General features: G+C 51.7%; 2 protein-coding genes across 10 annotated transcripts; one reads left to right on the plus strand and one right to left on the minus strand.

Annotated features, from left to right (window-relative positions):
- Positions 1-516: 516 nt before the first annotated feature.
- LOC105187521 (PDZ and LIM domain protein 3) lies at positions 517-2,221 on the minus strand. The gene is made up of 3 exons (XM_011148371.3): positions 1,851-2,221; positions 1,544-1,683; positions 517-1,425 (listed from the first exon to the last, which is right to left on the minus strand). Exons 2-3 carry the CDS (start codon positions 1,646-1,648, stop codon positions 1,237-1,239), a joined length of 294 nt encoding a protein of 97 aa, XP_011146673.2. The 5' UTR covers positions 1,649-1,683; positions 1,851-2,221; the 3' UTR covers positions 517-1,236.
- A 287-nt stretch (positions 2,222-2,508) lies between these two features.
- Positions 2,509-17,326, plus strand: LOC105187520 (probable G-protein coupled receptor CG31760). 9 transcript variants are annotated; one of them, XM_025306715.1, is made up of 18 exons: positions 2,509-2,616; positions 6,603-6,775; positions 6,901-7,049; positions 7,186-7,390; positions 7,591-7,825; positions 8,911-9,045; positions 9,366-9,573; positions 9,716-9,860; positions 10,178-10,310; positions 10,416-10,569; positions 10,746-10,855; positions 10,974-11,188; positions 12,111-12,249; positions 12,343-12,448; positions 12,664-12,807; positions 13,080-13,262; positions 13,387-13,623; positions 13,829-17,326. In XM_025306715.1, exons 3-17 carry the CDS (start codon positions 6,909-6,911, stop codon positions 13,600-13,602), a joined length of 2,469 nt encoding a protein of 822 aa, XP_025162500.1. In that variant the 5' UTR covers positions 2,509-2,616; positions 6,603-6,775; positions 6,901-6,908; the 3' UTR covers positions 13,603-13,623; positions 13,829-17,326. The 9 variants fall into 9 exon arrangements, with proteins under 9 accessions (XP_025162500.1, XP_025162507.1, XP_025162486.1 ...); XM_025306722.1 differs by lacking the exon at positions 2,509-2,616 and adding an exon at positions 3,446-3,539; XM_025306701.1 differs by lacking the exon at positions 2,509-2,616 and adding an exon at positions 5,112-5,300 and having other exon boundaries at positions 6,847-7,049.
- Positions 17,327-17,366: the final 40 nt, after the last annotated feature.

Raw genomic sequence — 17,366 nt, forward strand, 5'->3', positions numbered from 1 at the left:
AGTGTTCTCGTATCTCCAATATCATATCATATGCGAAAAGTGAAATCGACGCGCTCGTTCGCTCGAGGACACTCAGTAGATTCACCCTAAGGGAGTGTGTGTGTGTGTGCGTATACCGCGGCTTCTGAGAAGACGAAGACAGTTAAGCATTTAGTGATCGCACGTGTGATCGTTACTTATAATTATATAAAGCGCGTGACTTTCTCTATGTTCCTTTTAATCTTGCAACCTTCGAAGTGATCTTTCGTTTTTTCCTCTTTTAATCTTAATGTCGATTCTCTCCGAGCTGTACTTGGTCTCGCGTCGCGACGCGCGTCAGGACGCGGGACCAAGTGTAGCGAGGATGTTGACGAGTGTGATAAAAGTTTTTTGACGTATGCGTGCGCGTGTGAATGTAGCGCGACTATGTGTGTGTATGTGTGTGCGCGTGTGCGTGTGCGTGTGCGTGCGTGCGTGCATGTGAATATCCGAAAAGGGAACGCGAGAATGATCATTGTACAGTTATTTCTCTTTTCCTTTTTTGTGTATAAATTATATCGCAAAACGGTGTACGTGTGGCGTATTCATCGTTTATGACGATGACAGCGAGAGTCATATTCTACGAATAATATCTAATATATTAAAGCGAAAATAAATTATGTAAATATGAGGATGTGAAATCGTAATTCCCCGAAGCTTATCCTTTTACTTACCCACGATTAAATCACGCGACTGATTAAGAGAAAAAAAAAGGAAAGAGATATAGAGAAGGAAAAGCTCTCGCGCTCGCTTGACCACCTTATTGCTCAATCTAAAGATGAGACTTGCGGACGCGACCGACGCTTCTCTTTCCCCCCGCCGCGCGTCTGACCGATAGTCAAGATATTACGTTTGATGATGTGGGTCGATCGGCGACACGATTTCGCAACTTTGTACCAATAGACCTTGATCGTCACGGCTGCTGCCAGACACGAGCGAAGGGGCTGGTTGAGGCGTGATGTCTATCAATTTTCAGACGGCTGACGCGGCATGCTCAAGGGTCAACGTTGACGTTTTTCATGACTTTATTCTAACTTCTCGTTACAACGTAATTCGTCTTTCGTCTCGCTTCTTCGTACCGCGCGATAACTTTCGCTCACAGGCGCTCTCTCTCTCTCTCTCTCTCTCTCTCTCTCTCTCTCTCTCTCTCTCTCATTTGAAGTCGCGAAGATTAATCGGCGATCGACAATATAGGCACTATCATTGTTATTATTATTATTATTGTTGTTGTTGTTTTCGCACAATCTCGTGATCTCGTATGACAGACAGAACGAAATCGTTACCGGCGCTGACGAGCTTATCGTGGGCCTGCGCATGTGTGAGTTGGCTTATCGGCTCCCCGTTCAGCTTGACGATCACATCACCCGCTTGCAAGCCAGCTGTATAAGCTAGACCCCCGATCGCCACCTTGTCGAACAAACGTCAACAGACTTAACGATAATACGTGCGACGCGCTCGGATGGATACACATCGCGTGTTACTTAGCGGACGTAACGCGAGCTAATATAACAGCAGAGCACCTTACCCTGACGACGATTAGCGGGAAAGTGTAGTCGACGCCACCGGAGAGCCGAAAGCCCCACGACTGGCCGTTACTTCGTGATAACTGAACGTCGCTGGTGGTCGTCATGGTGAAGTTGTCGCGCGAGAACAGCTCGGCTTAGTCTGGAAACAGGCAAGTTCAGGCGAGTTCCTCCTGCTTCGCTCATTCGCGCGAGCGACGAAAGATCATTCGCGGTTGTCCTTGATAGACACAATCGTAGAGACGACCCCGTCTCCGCTCTCTTCCTTCCAATGAGGAGAGCGAAAGAGCTTCTTCTCTCTGCACTCACCACGTCGACTGCACAGCCCTCTCGACTCGATCGCGATCGATCGGCCAGCGCACACAGACAGCGTCGTCGGCGACGAGCACGCGTCTCTCCTCATCGACCGATTTGAATTTCGATCAACTATAGCTGCGCCCGTGCGCGCGCTGCTCCTACATACTATTTCCAATCTCTCGGCAGGGGGGAGGCATGCGCGAGGAGTGCGATCGCGCTTCTCTCGCGCGGCACAACCTGACGAGAGGAAGAAGCTGAGCGCGCGCGACGCTCTCGAGTCGGTGGTACCGGCGGTGGATCTCCCAGCGCGTCCGGGATTCCCTCTTCGACCTCGCGCACAACACGTCGCGCCGCGTTGCGTCGCGGACGTGTGCTTTGACGACGAGTTCCTCTCGCGCGTTGATCGGCCGCGAGGAGTCGGCCAAGTTTGATTTCGCGAAGGGCGCACGCCCCAACGCGCGACCCCGGTCCCGGCCTGGTCCCGGCCACGGCAGCTAAATCCTCTTCGGGCATCGGAGTCATGAGCGAGCCTTCGTCCGGAGAAGGTCCTCTCCTTCGCTCGTGAGCCAGCGTCGTCGCACCGCGCGCGCGCGCGCGCGCTACCGGCTCTCTCGACGCCGATTAATCGCGCGCGACGTCGTTCGCCGCAGTTCGTTAGCTATTAGCTCGTTTCCAGATCGTCCTCCAGCCACCGCCGCCGCCGCCGCCGCCGCCGCTCGTCGACGTCGCAGCGCTCTCGCACGCGTCCACGCGGGAAGCGAGGCGTTAAATGTCGAGGGTAAGTGGGTGATTATTCACTGTCCGCTGGACGTAGCAACGGTGATACTTGGAGACGCGCGTAGACCGGATACTTTTTACGACGGTAACGATCGTTGCTTCCTTCTTGCTCGTTCCGTGCGCGTATGTCGGCGATGTTTTTTATTAAATATATATTAAATTTATTATTATATTAAATCGTGAAGTACGAAGAAATATATCTTCGTGCTTTCACGTCGGTACGATCGTAGTCGATCGCAAGTTGCGACACGTCCGCGTTATGTAATATCCCGAATAGCACAAGACATCCTGGTAGCTCGTCGTGGTAAACGCGCCGAAAATGCGCCGGAGGATCTCCACATCCGGAACAATCGGTCGGGATACAGGATGTTGCAGGATGCGCGACGTAGCAAATGCGTGCGGTTGGCCTTTTCTAAAACTAGCCGGAACGCCGCGCCGCGCCGCGCCGCGCCGCGCCGCAGGATTCCGCTCGATGCCCGAAGCTCTCCTTCTTGCATTTCTTTTTTGGCGCGCGCCATTTGTTCGCACGCGATGCGCTCTTCCCGCTCAGCCCGCCTCGCGCGCGTTTCGCTCGGATATCTCGCGCTGGAGAACGCGACGATCTTTTCCCCGCGCCCTCTTTGCCTCGCGAACGCTGACACCGCTGAGCGGTGACTTTTCTAAATCGCGTAATGACAGACGAGAAATCGGCATATCTCGAGGACGTCGAGTAGGACGCACTTAAGGGCGCGCGCGCGTAAGGGCGACGCGTGACATTGTCGATGCCCTTCCGAGCCGCCGCCGCTCCAAGATGGTGCGATAGTGTTTTTCTTTTTTACTATTCCAGTGATCGGTAGAGTGTCATGGTTCCGGTGATTGGAAATATCCGCCGCTTACAGGTAGCCCCGACTTGCGTACGGATACGCCTCCGCGCAACCTTTCTACGTAAGTTCAACGAGCACTCCACGCACGCTGTACGTAAATAAAACTCTGATTTTTCTCTTGGCCCGAGACCGAAGCTGCACGCTTCGCGGACCGAGCTGAGAGATCGATCCGCGTAAGAGTCTGAGAGAGCGATTAGAAACGATAAAAGCCGAAATCGACGACGAGGACGAGCGTGTGTGTACATGAACCTCGGCTGCGTCGTGAAAGACCGAGCCATTTTGTAACCGTTTGCTCTTTCCCAGGAGAATAGAAGAGAGAATCAAGCGTGACATCAAAATGACGTCGAAATGACGAGGAAATGATTGAATCATCATGAAAAAATGAGTTTTCCTCATCATTTTGACGTCATCCTGATGTCATCGTGATTTTCTGTCCCGCCTGGCTGCTTGCTTTTTTCCTTCTCCGACTGGACCAAACGTGAGAGACCGCGCGCGCGTCTTCCAGCCGATCCGTCGATCCGGACGCGACCGGATTCGCCGGCGTGCGTCGTGCTTGTCCAAAACGACTCCGCCACGTCTGGTCCAGCGCGTGTCTCGTGAAATAATGTTAAGGGAGCGACGTGAAGGAAGGGGAGATGCGATGAGCGTACTCGAAGAGAGGGGCGAGAGGACGCGGCGAGCTCTGGGGATGGCTTGTGCCGTGCCGCCGCTGGCTGCATCGATCGTTTTCCACGGGCGCTATAGCGCCTGTTTCCTACGGACAGGCGGACGATGCGACCTCGCCGCGGCAGAAAAACATTGTAAATCGCGATCGCACGGCAACTACCGAGTCCGATCGCCGACGAGAGGAGAAGGAAATTAGCGAGCACACATTCGGTGGCCCCGAAGTCGTCGTCGTCGTCGTCGTCGGGGCTGCTCGACGATGCAACCGAGAGCCTCTCTCTCTCTCTCTCTCGAGAGAGAGAGAGAGAGAGAGAGAGAGAGAGAAATCGCTCGCTCCGCTGATTGGCGCAATTAGCCAGCGGTATGCCGCGAGATGCGATCTGCGGCGCGATTCGAGCCGCAAATCGCATCACGTGCGTCGCGTGTTACGTCGTTAATATTTCAGCGATCGATAGCGCGCGTCGCGGACTCGCGGCTTCCGACGTGAAGGGAAACGCACACACGCAGCACACACACATACACGAGGAGGGTGCTCTTCCGAAGGGGTTTGGCCGAATCGACTCGTCGTGCGCCATCCGCACGTTATCGATCTCGCGCCGATTAAAGAGCGATTCACCGGCGATAGCCCTCGCAGCCGTCGCGCGCGCCCGATTTCCCCTCCGATCGTCGTCGTCCTATATCGATTTAATGTCGCGCTCTTCCGCGCGACTTATTGCGCGCTTCCTTGTCGTCGAGGGGAGAGCAGGGGGAAGGGAAGTTAATTAACAATCCCCGACGGCTGATTGCCGAGAGCCGACCTCGAACCGATTCCGGATGAAGAATACTCTCCGTTAACTGCGTTAACTCTATCTATCTCTCCCTCTCTTTCCCTCCCTTCCTCCCTCTCTCTCTCTCTCTCTCTCTCTCTCTCTCTCTCTCTCTCTCTCTCTCTCTCTCTCTCTCTCTCTCTCTCTGGTCGTGCGCGTCCTGCACGACGTCGATGCTACCGTCGATGCTGCGAGCCGATCTCGCGCACGCGACGCAGTTGGACGGGAACGCGCGAACCCGCTGTGCGAGCTACGTCCAGAAGGGCAAGAGGGAGGGGGAGTCACGCGCGGAGGGTTGTTGGGTTTATTCAAGGTTGAGCGAACCTCACGTGTCGCTTGTCAAAGGCCGGCAGGTAAGCCGCTGGAAAATGGACTCGCCTGTACGATCGCCGCTTATTCTATTTTGCGACACGCCGGGGAAACGAGACAAAATCGAGTGATACCGGGCCGATAGCCGTGATCGCGCTACCACAGTGATATTCCCGACTCCGTTTGAGGCGTGCGTGTTCGCGCTTAAAATAACTAAATACTCGCGCGCACGCGCGCGCGATATGACGAACTAAACACTTGCGCTTTATCAAACGCGTTACCGGCGATATGTAACACATGTACACATCGATGGTACATCGGAGATGGAACTTCCGGGATCGATTCGAATTATCTCTCTCTCTCTCTCTCTCTCTCTCTCTCTCTCTCTGAGAAATTCAGACTCAGTACAAAAACGCACTACCTCGGACGAACACCTCGTCGAGAGAGGTCCAATACGAGTCTACTTTAGTCGTATGAAATATAGTACTGGCGACCGTCTTCACCCCCTGACTGCCCAACTATTGCCATTGCTTTATATAAAACATCGATCAATAAGTCCCGGGACTAAGTACTAAAACAACATTTGTTTGCCAAAATTCTTCTTTATTCATCAACATAGTCTCGTTCAAGAGCGATATACATTCATTCCAACGCTTTCCCAACTTTTCTATGCCAGCCGTGTGGAACGATCTTTGGTTTGAAAATAGGCGTTAGTTTCGGCAATCACTTCTACTTCATTGGAGCCAAATCTCTTTCCCTGGAGCATCTTTTTTTGGAGGTCCGCGAATAATCGCCAATAATCGCTGGGGGCCAAATCTGGAGAATACGGGGTGGGTGCGGAAGCAATTCGAAGTTCAACTCGTGCAATTTGGCCATCGTTACCGTCGACTTGTGACACGGTGTAGCGTCACTAAAACCACTGTGACTCAATGACACAATGTCGGAATGTCATGAAAATTTGACACGTAACTTCTAAAGGTTGGTACTAACTGAGAATGGTATGGATTTGTTATTAGAGGCGCCATTTGTCGGTTAGTCCCGGGACTTATTGATCGATGTGTTGAGTCTATCATTATTTATACTACTATTTTTTTTTTCTTTTCTTGTATTGTTCCATTACTTGTTTATACTCACCTTACATATTTTTTCAGCTGATGTAAAACTCAAAAATTCTTTGTATCATCTTGGACTTCCCCGCGCTTGAGGGGACTCTGTCCCAGAGCGCTCAATAAATAACGCTCTCTCTCTCTCTCTCGATTTTCCTTCAAATTAGCCGCGATCGCGCGACTAGCAACTTCACTCGCGAGTATAAGGAGATGCGAGCGATCCCTCTGCGTTCGTTGCAGACGCGAGTCACCGCGACGACTCGGGAGCGTCGATGGAGGACCGGCGGGACTGTTGAACTCGACTCGCGACAGGTGGGAACATGCCCGGACGCTCGCCGGCGAGGGCGTACGAGCGGCCCATAGACTTCGCGGGCCGCAAGCTCGCCGCTACTTGAATGCCACCGCCGCGGGAGGTGAGCTCCTCCGCGATTATCTCTAAAGCGTAGGCCCCCCCGTCAGAGTCAGTCATTATCTCCGCAATAAGCTCGAACATCTCTCGGAGTGCGTTCCTCTCCTCGTTACAAGAACAAATGACCAGGGCACGGGATGGCCGAGTCCTGGCTCTCGGTCACGGTGACCACGATGACGATGATGGCCTGCGTGACGCTGACGAGAGCGACCGATCCATCCTCGTCGGCACCCCTCACGACGACCGTTCGTGACGATCTTCCGCTCGACTCGAAACGGGTACGGCTTTGTCCTCGTCTTATTAATCTGCTCGTTCCATCGACGATTCGCGGCGGATCTTCCGAAGGCGAAAGTCCGTCGCGAAGGTTTGTCGCTCGCGGCCGGCCGCTGATCCGCCAGGTTCGTCTCATTCAAGGCGGCCATCGAGGAGGCGTTGGACGTGATCGAGGCGGCGTCCACCGGCTCCCTCGGCGAGGTGTGCGTGAACACGGCAGGGTTCAAGTCGCTGCCGGCCGGCGTCGAGCTGGACCCGAGACGTTACGACGCAGCGCGTCAGAAGGCTGACATGACGGCGATGGTGCTCCAAAATTTCGGCGCCGCCGAGGCGACGCGACGTAACGGTGAGTTGCCGAGCTGCGGAGGAGGGAAGAAGCGCGCGCGACTGCATCGGCAACCGCGACCTGCTCGTCGCTGCTCTCCTCTCCTCTCGTCCCTCTCGTGTGCCTACCTGTTGCGCGCATCGACGAAAGAACGGACGAGAGCAGCGACGAGAGCCGGCCCGGGGGCGCGCCGTCGACTGACGAAATTATGCGCGTCGCAGCTCTCCTGGACGCCCTGACCAAGTCGCTGCTCGTGTCGGTGAACGATGCGGTGGAAGCGAGGGTGATCGCGCTCAACGCATCCACCGGCACCGTCATCGCCGCGGTGTGGCTGAAACGCAGCCCCGGAAGCGTCGGCGAACCCACCAAGGTCGAGAACCACGCTCTTCAGCCCGGCTCGCAGCCGGACCCCAGTTTGCCGTGGTTCGAGAACGCCGGCGGTAGCACCGAGCTAAGGTTCGCCGCATCGACTGTTCGCACTGCCGCAACCTTATGAACCTTGCACACTGCACGTAATGACCGATGAGCGATCAGCCAATGAGAGTTCTCATCTCTTCTTAAAGCGGAGATCTTATTGGACATCGCTCACATCGCCTATCGCGTGCAGTGTGCAAGGTCCATTGCTCGTCTCGCAGAAGCCAAAGCTCTCTCTCTCTCTCTCTCTCTCTCTCTCTCTCTCTCTCTCTCTCTCTCTCTCTCTCTCTCTCTCTCTCTCTCTCTCTCTCTCTCTCTCTCTCTCTCTCTCTCTCTCTCTCTCTCTCTCTCTCTCTCTCTCTCCTTCTCTCTCTCCTTCTCTCTCTCCTTCTCTCTCTCTCTCTCTCTCTCTCTCTCTCTCTCTCTCTCTCTCCTTCTCTCTCTCTCTCTTCGTCTCGAAATCTCTCTCGTCTCTCACCTTTGACCGCTCTACGAAACAGTGTCTCTTGCGCGAGCGTCAACGAGATGTCTCGAAAAGACAGAGGTGTTCTTCGCGTATCTCGTCGTACGCGCGCGCATGTAATAACAAGCAAGCATGCACGCACGCACGCACGCACGCACGCATGACCACGCACATGCATACGCACGGAAGCACGCGCGAAAATCTTTTAGCTCTCTTGCACCCCGTCGTTGATGCTTAACATCGCCTTTCTCTTCCGGGATACGGAGACGGGTCCCGCGACTCGGAGGAGAATCGCACACTCGTCCTGTAGGCGCTCCACGATCATTCATCATCATCCCTCATCACCCCGTATGAGTGAGACAGGTCATAGAAACTCGATAGCAGCGATGACGGAACGCAAAAATGTGCGATCTCGCGAGACGCGGGCTCGTGTCGCGAGGCCTCGTTATTGTCCTTTCGCTGTGGATCGATCGCGCCGGGTGCAGCGGCAGCTTACCAGCGGGGATGACCGTGAAGTGCCGGGCGCGTATACGACTCGTTGCACGAAATCACGTGTGTCTTACACAGAGAGGAAGATTGAAAGAGAGAGAGAGAGAGAGAGAGAGGAGAGAGAGAGAGATCGAAGTTTCTATGGCGGCTTGTGGCGTTTTGCGTGTGATCCCAGGTCACCGAAATTCATGCAGTCACCGCCGATTGAATCCTACAGGGGTTGGTGGACCATCCCGTACTTCTCCTGCAAGACCCGCCGCTGGCTCATCTCGTACAGCGTCAACGTCAAGTCACCGGACGTCCGACCCGGGTTAGTGCAGCTGCTCGTCCGGAAGCTCGCAGGGTGACCTTTCACCACTGATTCTGATTAGTGATGATCGATTCGATCGAAAATTATCCTTTTTGATATCTTTAACTCGTTGTTGGAGTTAAGGAAAGTAACTCGTTGACTCCAACAACGAGTTACAGAATCGTACCGCAGCGTGGAAATTGATGTCGACAATTCTATCGATTGATTTCGTCGATCAGCCTCGCGGCCTTTGGTGAAAGTCACCCTAACTCCCGCGAAATTTCACACGCGATCCCGTCGCCTTATTTGCCTTGTATAATGTTCGCCTTCTCTTCTTGAAGGGTGCGAGAATTCATAAGTATGGACGTCGACATAAGCGGCTTGGAGGTGAACCAGTGCGATGCGCCGCCGCCGCCGCTGCCGCCGCCGCTTCCGCCGCCGCCGCCGCCGCCGCCATCGCGAGACGGCAACGACGGAGTCGAGCCTCCCGCGAGCAATCAGATCGCCTTCTTCAAGGGCACTCACAAGTGCCACACCGACACCACGCAAGTATGTACGCCGAGCGACCTGTAAAAGTGCACGAATCGTCCGGAGACTTTCGCGGAGCGTCGAAAGACACCGAGAGTTCTCCTACGACGTGTGAACTCCTGAAGATGCTACGGAAGAAAATGCTCTTTGTTTTCGGTCTTAGTGCGTGTATCAGGGTCCGGACAATCGTGTGAACGAAAATGGCGTGGGTGCTGGTTGGTCGAAGGGCGCGTACGCGTGTAAATGCCGGCAGGGCTTCTACAGCGTCAGCCACCAGCGGGCAGGTTTCGACGGGATCCTCGTGGAAGGTCAGAACCGAATTATTCTCGTTATCACGTCGACGTCGACGTATTTCTTCCCGTTTCATTACCTTCCTGCTAAATTCCTCGGAGTGGAATCACTCACGAAACGAAACGAGTGAAAGGTGCACAACGGATTTCTCCGTTCAACTTCGAGCGAAAATATTCGCTCGACGATATTCAGAGCGGAGGACTCACTTTGCAGCAATGAAAAGTCACTCGAATTCGAGTGGCCCGCTGATCACTCTGTTTTCCGGAGTGGAATCCGGATTTCACTCCAAAAGAAATCAGAAAGAGAGTACAGAAGCGCCGATTGCTGGTTGCAGCCGCGTGGAAGGAGATGAAGGAGAACAGGAGCGACTCGTACGAGAGGGTGTTCCGGTGTTCGCGCTGTGCCCCAGGATGCGCGAGATGCAAAGGTCCCGAGCCCTGCTTAGCGACGTACAACTGGCCCTTCAGGTACCTCGCTCCTGAGTCCGACGCTGCTATACGACGTCTTCGTCCCGTCGCTTCGCGCCTTCCTCGGTATCTTCAATCAAACTGACCGCGCTTTATCTCTTCTAGAATCACGCTGTTAGCCGTCTCCATCTTTTGCGCGTTCGGCACGATCGTGTTGGTGGCGTACATGTACCAGCATCGCAAGCTGAAGGTGTTCAAGGTCGCTTCCCCGATCTTCCTGTCTATCACGCTTCTGGGCTGCGCCTTGATGTATCTCGAGGTGAGAGTGGGCGTCTCTCTCTCTCTCTCTCTCTCTCTCTCTCTCTCTCTCTCTCTCTCTCTCTCTCTCTCTCTCTCTCCTCTCTCTCTCTCTCTCTGTCGTTTTTCATCACTCATAAGGAGAGATCCTGTGGAGCGTTAATAAGAGAAGCGTGTTGCTTTCCATCTAATCCTCAGATGGCCGCGATATTTCCGGTTCTCGACATGTACTCGTGCATCGCCACCAAGTGGACGAGGCATATGGGCTTTTGCGTCTCGTACACGGCGCTGCTGATGAAGACCTGGCGGTAAGTGGTCGGCCGCCGATCACGTGTATTTTTAAGCAGATCGCAGTTGAAATTTATCAGCGAAGCGAGCCAACCAACGGGCCCTGCTGCAAGAGAGAATCATTCGTCGTTCCCGCAGGGTTTCGCTCACGTATCGGGTGAAAAGCGCGCACAAGGTTAAGCTGACGGACAAGCAGCTGCTACAGTGGATGGTGCCGATTCTGCTGGTAATGCTGATCTATCTCGGCACATGGACCTTGAGCGCGCCGCCTTACGCGGAGGTGATCGCTGATAATCACGATCTCAAGTTCTACCAGTGTTCTTACAACTGGTGGGATCACAGCTTGGCTATCGGTAAGCGCAATAAAATCCCGTCGCGAGGATGGAGATGTGCAAACTACTATTCAGATTCGAATCGAATCGAATCGAATTACATGAGATTCGATTCGAATCTGAATCCCTATGATTCGAATCCGAATAATTCGAAAACTTCGAGTCGCAGAGAATCCAAATACGAATCAAATACATCAGCGTTTGCGCGCATCAGCCGCAAAAACGGGCCATCTGGGCCCTTGACTTGTAATCAACTTAGCTTATAATTAATAACTTCGTTATAAATTACTTTAAACATTTAAATATATATTTCACTTCAAGATGATATTACAACATCAATATTCTCTTTCATATTAAAATCTTCCATCATTATTTGCATGTTTAACAGTCATGTTAAGTTTTTTAATGATTCTATTCGATTTCATGCGATTCGATTCGAATTCGAACGAAATTTCATAAATTCGATTCGAATCTGAATCTCTATGATTCGAATCCGAATAATTCGAAAATTTCGAGTCGCAGAGAATCCAAATACGAATCAAATACATTAGCGTTTGCGCGCATCGGCCGCAAAAACGGGCCATCCCTTGACTTGTAATCAACTTAGCTTATAATTAATAACTTCGTTATAAATTACTTTAAACATTTAAATATATATTTTACTTCAAGATGATATTACAACATCAATATTCTCTTTCATATTAAAATCTTCCATCATTATTTGCATGTTTAACAGTCATGTTAAGTTTTTTAATGATTCTATTCGATTTCATGCGATTCGATTCGAATTCTAATGAAATTTCATGGATTCGACTCGACATAAAATTCTTCTTGATTCGCACATCTCTACGCGAGGGCGAGAGGCGAGGTCTTCGTTGTCGATCCGTTGACAGCGATCCGACAAGCGAAGTGAGCAAAACGATTTGTTCTGTGTGTTGCACAGGTGAAATTCTCTTTCTCGCCTGGGGCATAAAGGTATGTTACAACGTGCGAAACGCGGAGAGTCTATTTAACGAAGCCCGTTTGATAAGTTACGCCATTTACAATATAGCCGCGGTGAACATAACCATGATAGCCATTCAGTACGTAACACAATGAAGTATATCATTAATATCACGTACTATACGCGCGATGGTGCGAGAAGGCGATATCATATCGTACGACGTTATTCGCAGTCTCCTCATATTTCCCCACGCCGGGCCGGATATCAAGTACCTGCTGGGCTTTCTGCGGACTCAATTCTCCACGTCCGTCACAATCCTCCTCGTGTTCGGTCCTAAGGTAAGAAAATCCTCGCGTCTCCGTTTCTCCCACTGTCGAGCTTACACACGAGTTCCGTAGAATGAGCGTCATTTTCTCAAGTGACGTTCGTCAAGTTGGCTGGAATCGACGAACTCGCAAGTTCCTCGCAAGGCTCCCGTAACCGCGGACGTTGCTGTCTCGTTTCTCCGAGGACGCAAAGGAAGTGAACTTGTTTCCTTTTCTTAATTGTTCAGGTGATCAGAGTGTTACGAGGCCAAGGAGATCAATGGGACAGTCGAGCGAGAGCGCGCGGCGTCACGGCGAGCTTTTCTCTCAACGGGATCGGTTTGGTACCGGAGGAGACGACGGACTTGTACCAAGAAAACGAAGAGCTTAAGGTAGTCGTGTTTTCCCCCCCACCCCTCTCTCTCTCTCTCTCTCTCTCTCTCTCTCTCTCTCTCTCTCTCTCTTCCGCCTATCCATCTGTGATACGACAGGTGGAAGAGAGTCACGCCGGTCACAACATTTTTCTTCGATAAGTTTTACATCCTGTCTCGAATAATTTCTTCTGCTTCGAGTAATTTTGTTTGAGTAGTACGTAGTATCTCGTGAAATGATGGAAAGCAATTTTAATCATCCGACTGTGTCGACGCGTGCAACTGTCTCTCAGGAGGAGATCCAGAAGTTGGCGGCGCGCATCGAGTTCATGAAGATCGTGCACATGGAGATGCACAACAGGCACATCAAGCCGAAGATGGGCGGTTACTTCAGCACTCACGGCCACGGCCACGGGCATCCGTCGACCGGCCAGAGCCCGATCGCCAAGAGTTCCACGGCCAGTTTTATCCTCAAAGTATGTATCTAAGTCGCTCTACCCTACGACGATACCCTCGTCCCGCTATCTTTGACCTTCTTGACCGTGCGCGCGAACCCTCTGAAGGAGCGTCTTGGGAAATAAATTGGAGTAACTTATTGAGCAGACGGCCGTGGAGCGAGGTGCGACGGCAGCCGCGGCCGCGGCCGTCGAGGACTCGACCTTTCCGTCCGGCAGTCTGCACCGAGCGCGCAGGATGGAGATGTTGAAGGAGCGAAAAGCGGAGCGTGAGAGGGAGCGGAACAAGGAGAAGGAGCAGAAGGAGAAGTCGCAGCAGGAGAAGCAGCAAGAGAGGCGGTCGAGCGGCGAGAAGGTCTGACTAGTGATCAATAGCGAGGAGGTAAATAATAACTCGTTAGTCCCGACGCTTTTAATTAAGGTCAAAGGCTGAAGCCTTTCTCTTTCTCTTCCCCTCCTCCTCCTCCTCTCTCTCTCTCTCTCTCTCTCTCTCTCTCTCTCTCTCTCTCTCTCTCTCTCTCTCTCGTACGTAAAATAATTGCGCTCTCTCTCTCTCTCTCTCCCTCTCTCTCTCTCTGTGTCGTCAGATATGGTTGTGACAAAGACAGTGCGCCGACAGAAGCCAAAAGACGGAAAGGACGACGGGGCAGACGATAACAGTGACAACGAGGAGGAGGAAGAGAAGGAGGAGGAGGCAGAAGGGAGAGCTGAAGAAATTCAGGCTGCATCCTATGATGGACAGGAGACTGCCCGTGTTCGTGTGATGACGACCGTCGTCAAATCAAAACCACCGCGTTCCACTGTCTTTGCGCCATTGTGATAGAGATTCGTAATTATTAGTCGTACGTCATCAGTCAAATTGAAATCAAACTCTTCGAGGAGAGATAACTCGCCGGAAAGGGAAAGGCTACGCCGACGACGACGACGACGGTGGCGTCGCGTTCCTATTTATTTCGTAACGACGACGGCATCGCTTCCGGGAACACAGCAAACAAATTCACTTCAGTGACATTGTTTCTCCGATGTAAAGAATGCACTCGAGCGCGCAACGGACGTCGTTGGCTAATTACGAAACGAATTGTTTCTCCAAGCCAGGTGCTTCGCTGAAAGATCAGACGCGGGAGAGACGCGAGAAAATGAAAAATAAATCGAGCTGTCACAAATGCACAAAGAATGCACAGACGAGAGTCCGCGAATCATCGTCGTCGTCGTCGTCGTCGTCGTCGTCGTCGTCCTCGTCGTCGCTTCGACGACGATTATTTTTGCTCACCCGGCGAAACGAGCGACGTCGCTTTTTCCGCCGCGAGCATTCGATAGAAATGTAAGAGACACGCGAGAATTTCAGTTGCCCTTATCGAAATTATTTTTACGTCTGTTCACGACGGCGCACGCGAACGCGCGTGCGCGCGCTTTTGCCAAACAGCACACTATCCCACGAGAGATACCACACACACACACTCACACACACACACACACATACACACACAAATACAAACACGCGTTCAATATTAAGGGAAAAACAGCGGACGGAGGGTTGCCCTTCTTAAATGTTGTTACACAAGCGTCGTGTCACGCTCTTGGATTTATAATAGCACCGACTTGCAGGCGATCTTATCACGCCGAAGTGAGAGACATCCTCATCTTCCGCAGGATACTTAAATACACATCAATTTCAATGTAAATGTTAATTTAAGCGATTAATAGGATACGAGTAAAGTAGACAGAGACAGAGAGAGAGAGAGAGAGAGAGAGAGAGAGAGAGACGCGAGTACTTTTTCCAATTTGAATCTCGGACATCCGCGACAGGCTTGACCACGACAAAAAATATACCAGAAAATAAATGTTGTTATCGAGCTTATAAGGAAATTGCATTTTCATGTGTACGTTGAGTTTCGTTGCGTCGAGTTTTTCAACGAGTCACCGTCGACGCGAGGACGTGTGTCTCGTCGTTCCCTCGCTCGTTTCGTTCGTCTTCTTCTTTCGCGTTCGTCGTCCTCGTATTCTTAGTTACAAGTGTACCGTGTGCTCGTGCTCGTTCGTAGAGTCGCATTTAAAAAATTGCGAACCGACCGAGCGACAAACTCTACTCGTGGCAGGTTGTAATAAGTGTTTACATGTGACAATAAAGTTACGCAACGGGCTGGTCGAAAGTGCCGCGGCATCACACGCGGGTCGGCACGCGCCCGCCCGTAAAGAGAAAAAAAAAAAAGACAAACAAAATATAAAGAGAGAATAATCAAAAACAGAAGCGTAGCGTTGTTTGAGAGGGAAAGGAAAGTGGAATGGAAGGGGGAGAACGAGGAAAATAGCGTGTGAAGCGATTTCAAGAGCGGGTTCAATGAGAAAACCTTCGCCTTGTTGGTTTACACTTTTTTAAGAGCTTACGTTTTTCTCACGGTAGACACTGTTATCGTAGTCGAGATCGTACAGAGTCGCGCGTTAACAACGACCGCGGCCGCGGCCGGGTATTGCTGTTCGTGTCTAAGATATTTATCGTACGTAATATTATTGTTGAGTACGCGCATAATGCGGCACCGGGAAGCTAGTGACAAGTATGCGCGCGTTACCAGTACAATGTAGATATTATCCGACGACGATGCAGGTTCGTCGAGTTGGATCGATCATTGCGAGATTTCACGTAAATGCACGGAGTATCGGTCCGCTCTTGATTCTCCCTCACGGCGACAGGCGCTTTAGTATCCTCTTTCTCAAGGAAGAAAAAGAGAAAGAAAAACGCGCAACCATCGTTCCACATTTTACCCTGATATTTTATCGCTGATTTTTCACTCGATGGGGACAATGAGTTCCGCGCGTTTCCCTCTCAAACCTCAATTCCCACCCCTTGACAAGAATCACGTATTTTCGGCACATCAGACGTGAAAAACAAGAGATTGGTTGTATAAACGTGACGATGAAAGGAAAGGAGGCTAAATCCGTTTTCATTGAAGGAAACAGAGATTGTAATGATTACACAAAGTAAATTCGCTTCTGAGTCAAAATTTCTGTTCCCTTCGAGCGAAATTACGTACTTTGCCTTGTTCAACGCGTTGCGTTAAAATCCAATCCAATCAATCCTCTTTTCCCCTTGTGAAAGAGAGATCGATTTTTCCCTTCTTCTCATCCGTTTCATCCGACCCGACATTGGGAACGAGCGAAAACTCGTCGACGAAACTCGCTTGACCGTCGATGTTGAGTCAGCGCGGTGAGGATAACGCGACGGAGAATCGGACGGAGGACCGTCGAAGGCCCGATGAGACGGAAACAAAGAGTCAATTTCAAGGATCGCCACGAATCGAAGTCGTCGCGCGGAGACCTGTGACGTGTCGCGACACGGACTGTGTGCGTGTGTGTGCGTGCGTGTGTGTGTGTGTGTGTGTGTGTGTGTGTGAATCGGTAAATCCCCCTTTCGGAGCGCGACTCGCGCAGATTAACGTTAGTGTATTCGTTATCGCTCGACAGCATCAGCGTAATAATAATCGATTGAAATTTCCATTCTGTTGGCCGATCACTAAGCGTTAAATAAACGCGACGAGGACGTGACGAGAGTGCGGAGTGCGGAGTGAACATCTCGTCGCGCGTCACGACACATTCGATGTTAAAAAGTCGTAAAAGGCGCTTTAGCTTTCGCCCACGCGCGTTCGGTAGCGCTCACGATGTAGCCCGTAAGAGACGAACACGCTTTCGGTGTTGCGTATATATTGTACGTGTGAAGACAAACCGCTTCGTTCTACGAGGAAGAGACAGGCGGAGTTGAGCAAAGAGAGAGCGAGATTTACCCCGCAAATTGTCCGCATGTTCGCGGAGTCGCGCTGAAGAAAGTCAGCAAACGTTGCGAGTTCGATCCAGGTAGATCCTACATCCGCGAACGGCGTTATTTTTTTTGACACGACTGGGCAAAGAAGGAGGGGGGGGGGAGAGGCGGGATGGATGATCGCTTTCCGTCGACGAGTACGAAGAATTTAATAACGCGCTCTCTACCCCCGTTCCTGGCCCCGCCGGACAAAATCGAGAACACAATGTGGAACCGAGTACGTATTTGTAAAGATATACTGTATGTCAGTGAATACAATAATCTTGGAGACGTTCATCGATGATTCCTTCCCTCCCTTCCCGCACCTACGTCGT

This window comes from Harpegnathos saltator, unplaced genomic scaffold, assembly GCF_003227715.2.
Source record: "Harpegnathos saltator strain DR-91 unplaced genomic scaffold, Hsal_v8.6 scaffold126, whole genome shotgun sequence".
Classification (NCBI taxonomy): domain Eukaryota; kingdom Metazoa; phylum Arthropoda; class Insecta; order Hymenoptera; family Formicidae; genus Harpegnathos; species Harpegnathos saltator.

Excerpts from the sequence above, each read along its gene's own strand:
- LOC105187521 (XM_011148371.3), bottom strand. The coding sequence starts at position 1,648 with ATGACGACCACCAGCGACGTTCAGTTATCACGAAGTAACGGCCAGTCG. Across the intron at positions 1,426-1,543 it reads TCCCGCTAATCGTCGTCAGG|GTGGCGATCGGGGGTCTAGC; the intron begins GTAAGGTGCTCT and ends TTGTTCGACAAG.
- LOC105187520 (XM_025306715.1), top strand. The coding sequence starts at position 6,909 with ATGGCCGAGTCCTGGCTCTCGGTCACGGTGACCACGATGACGATGATG. Across the intron at positions 7,826-8,910 it reads GGCGGTAGCACCGAGCTAAG|GTCACCGAAATTCATGCAGT; the intron begins GTTCGCCGCATC and ends GTGTGATCCCAG. Across the intron at positions 9,046-9,365 it reads TCACCGGACGTCCGACCCGG|GGTGCGAGAATTCATAAGTA; the intron begins GTTAGTGCAGCT and ends CTCTTCTTGAAG.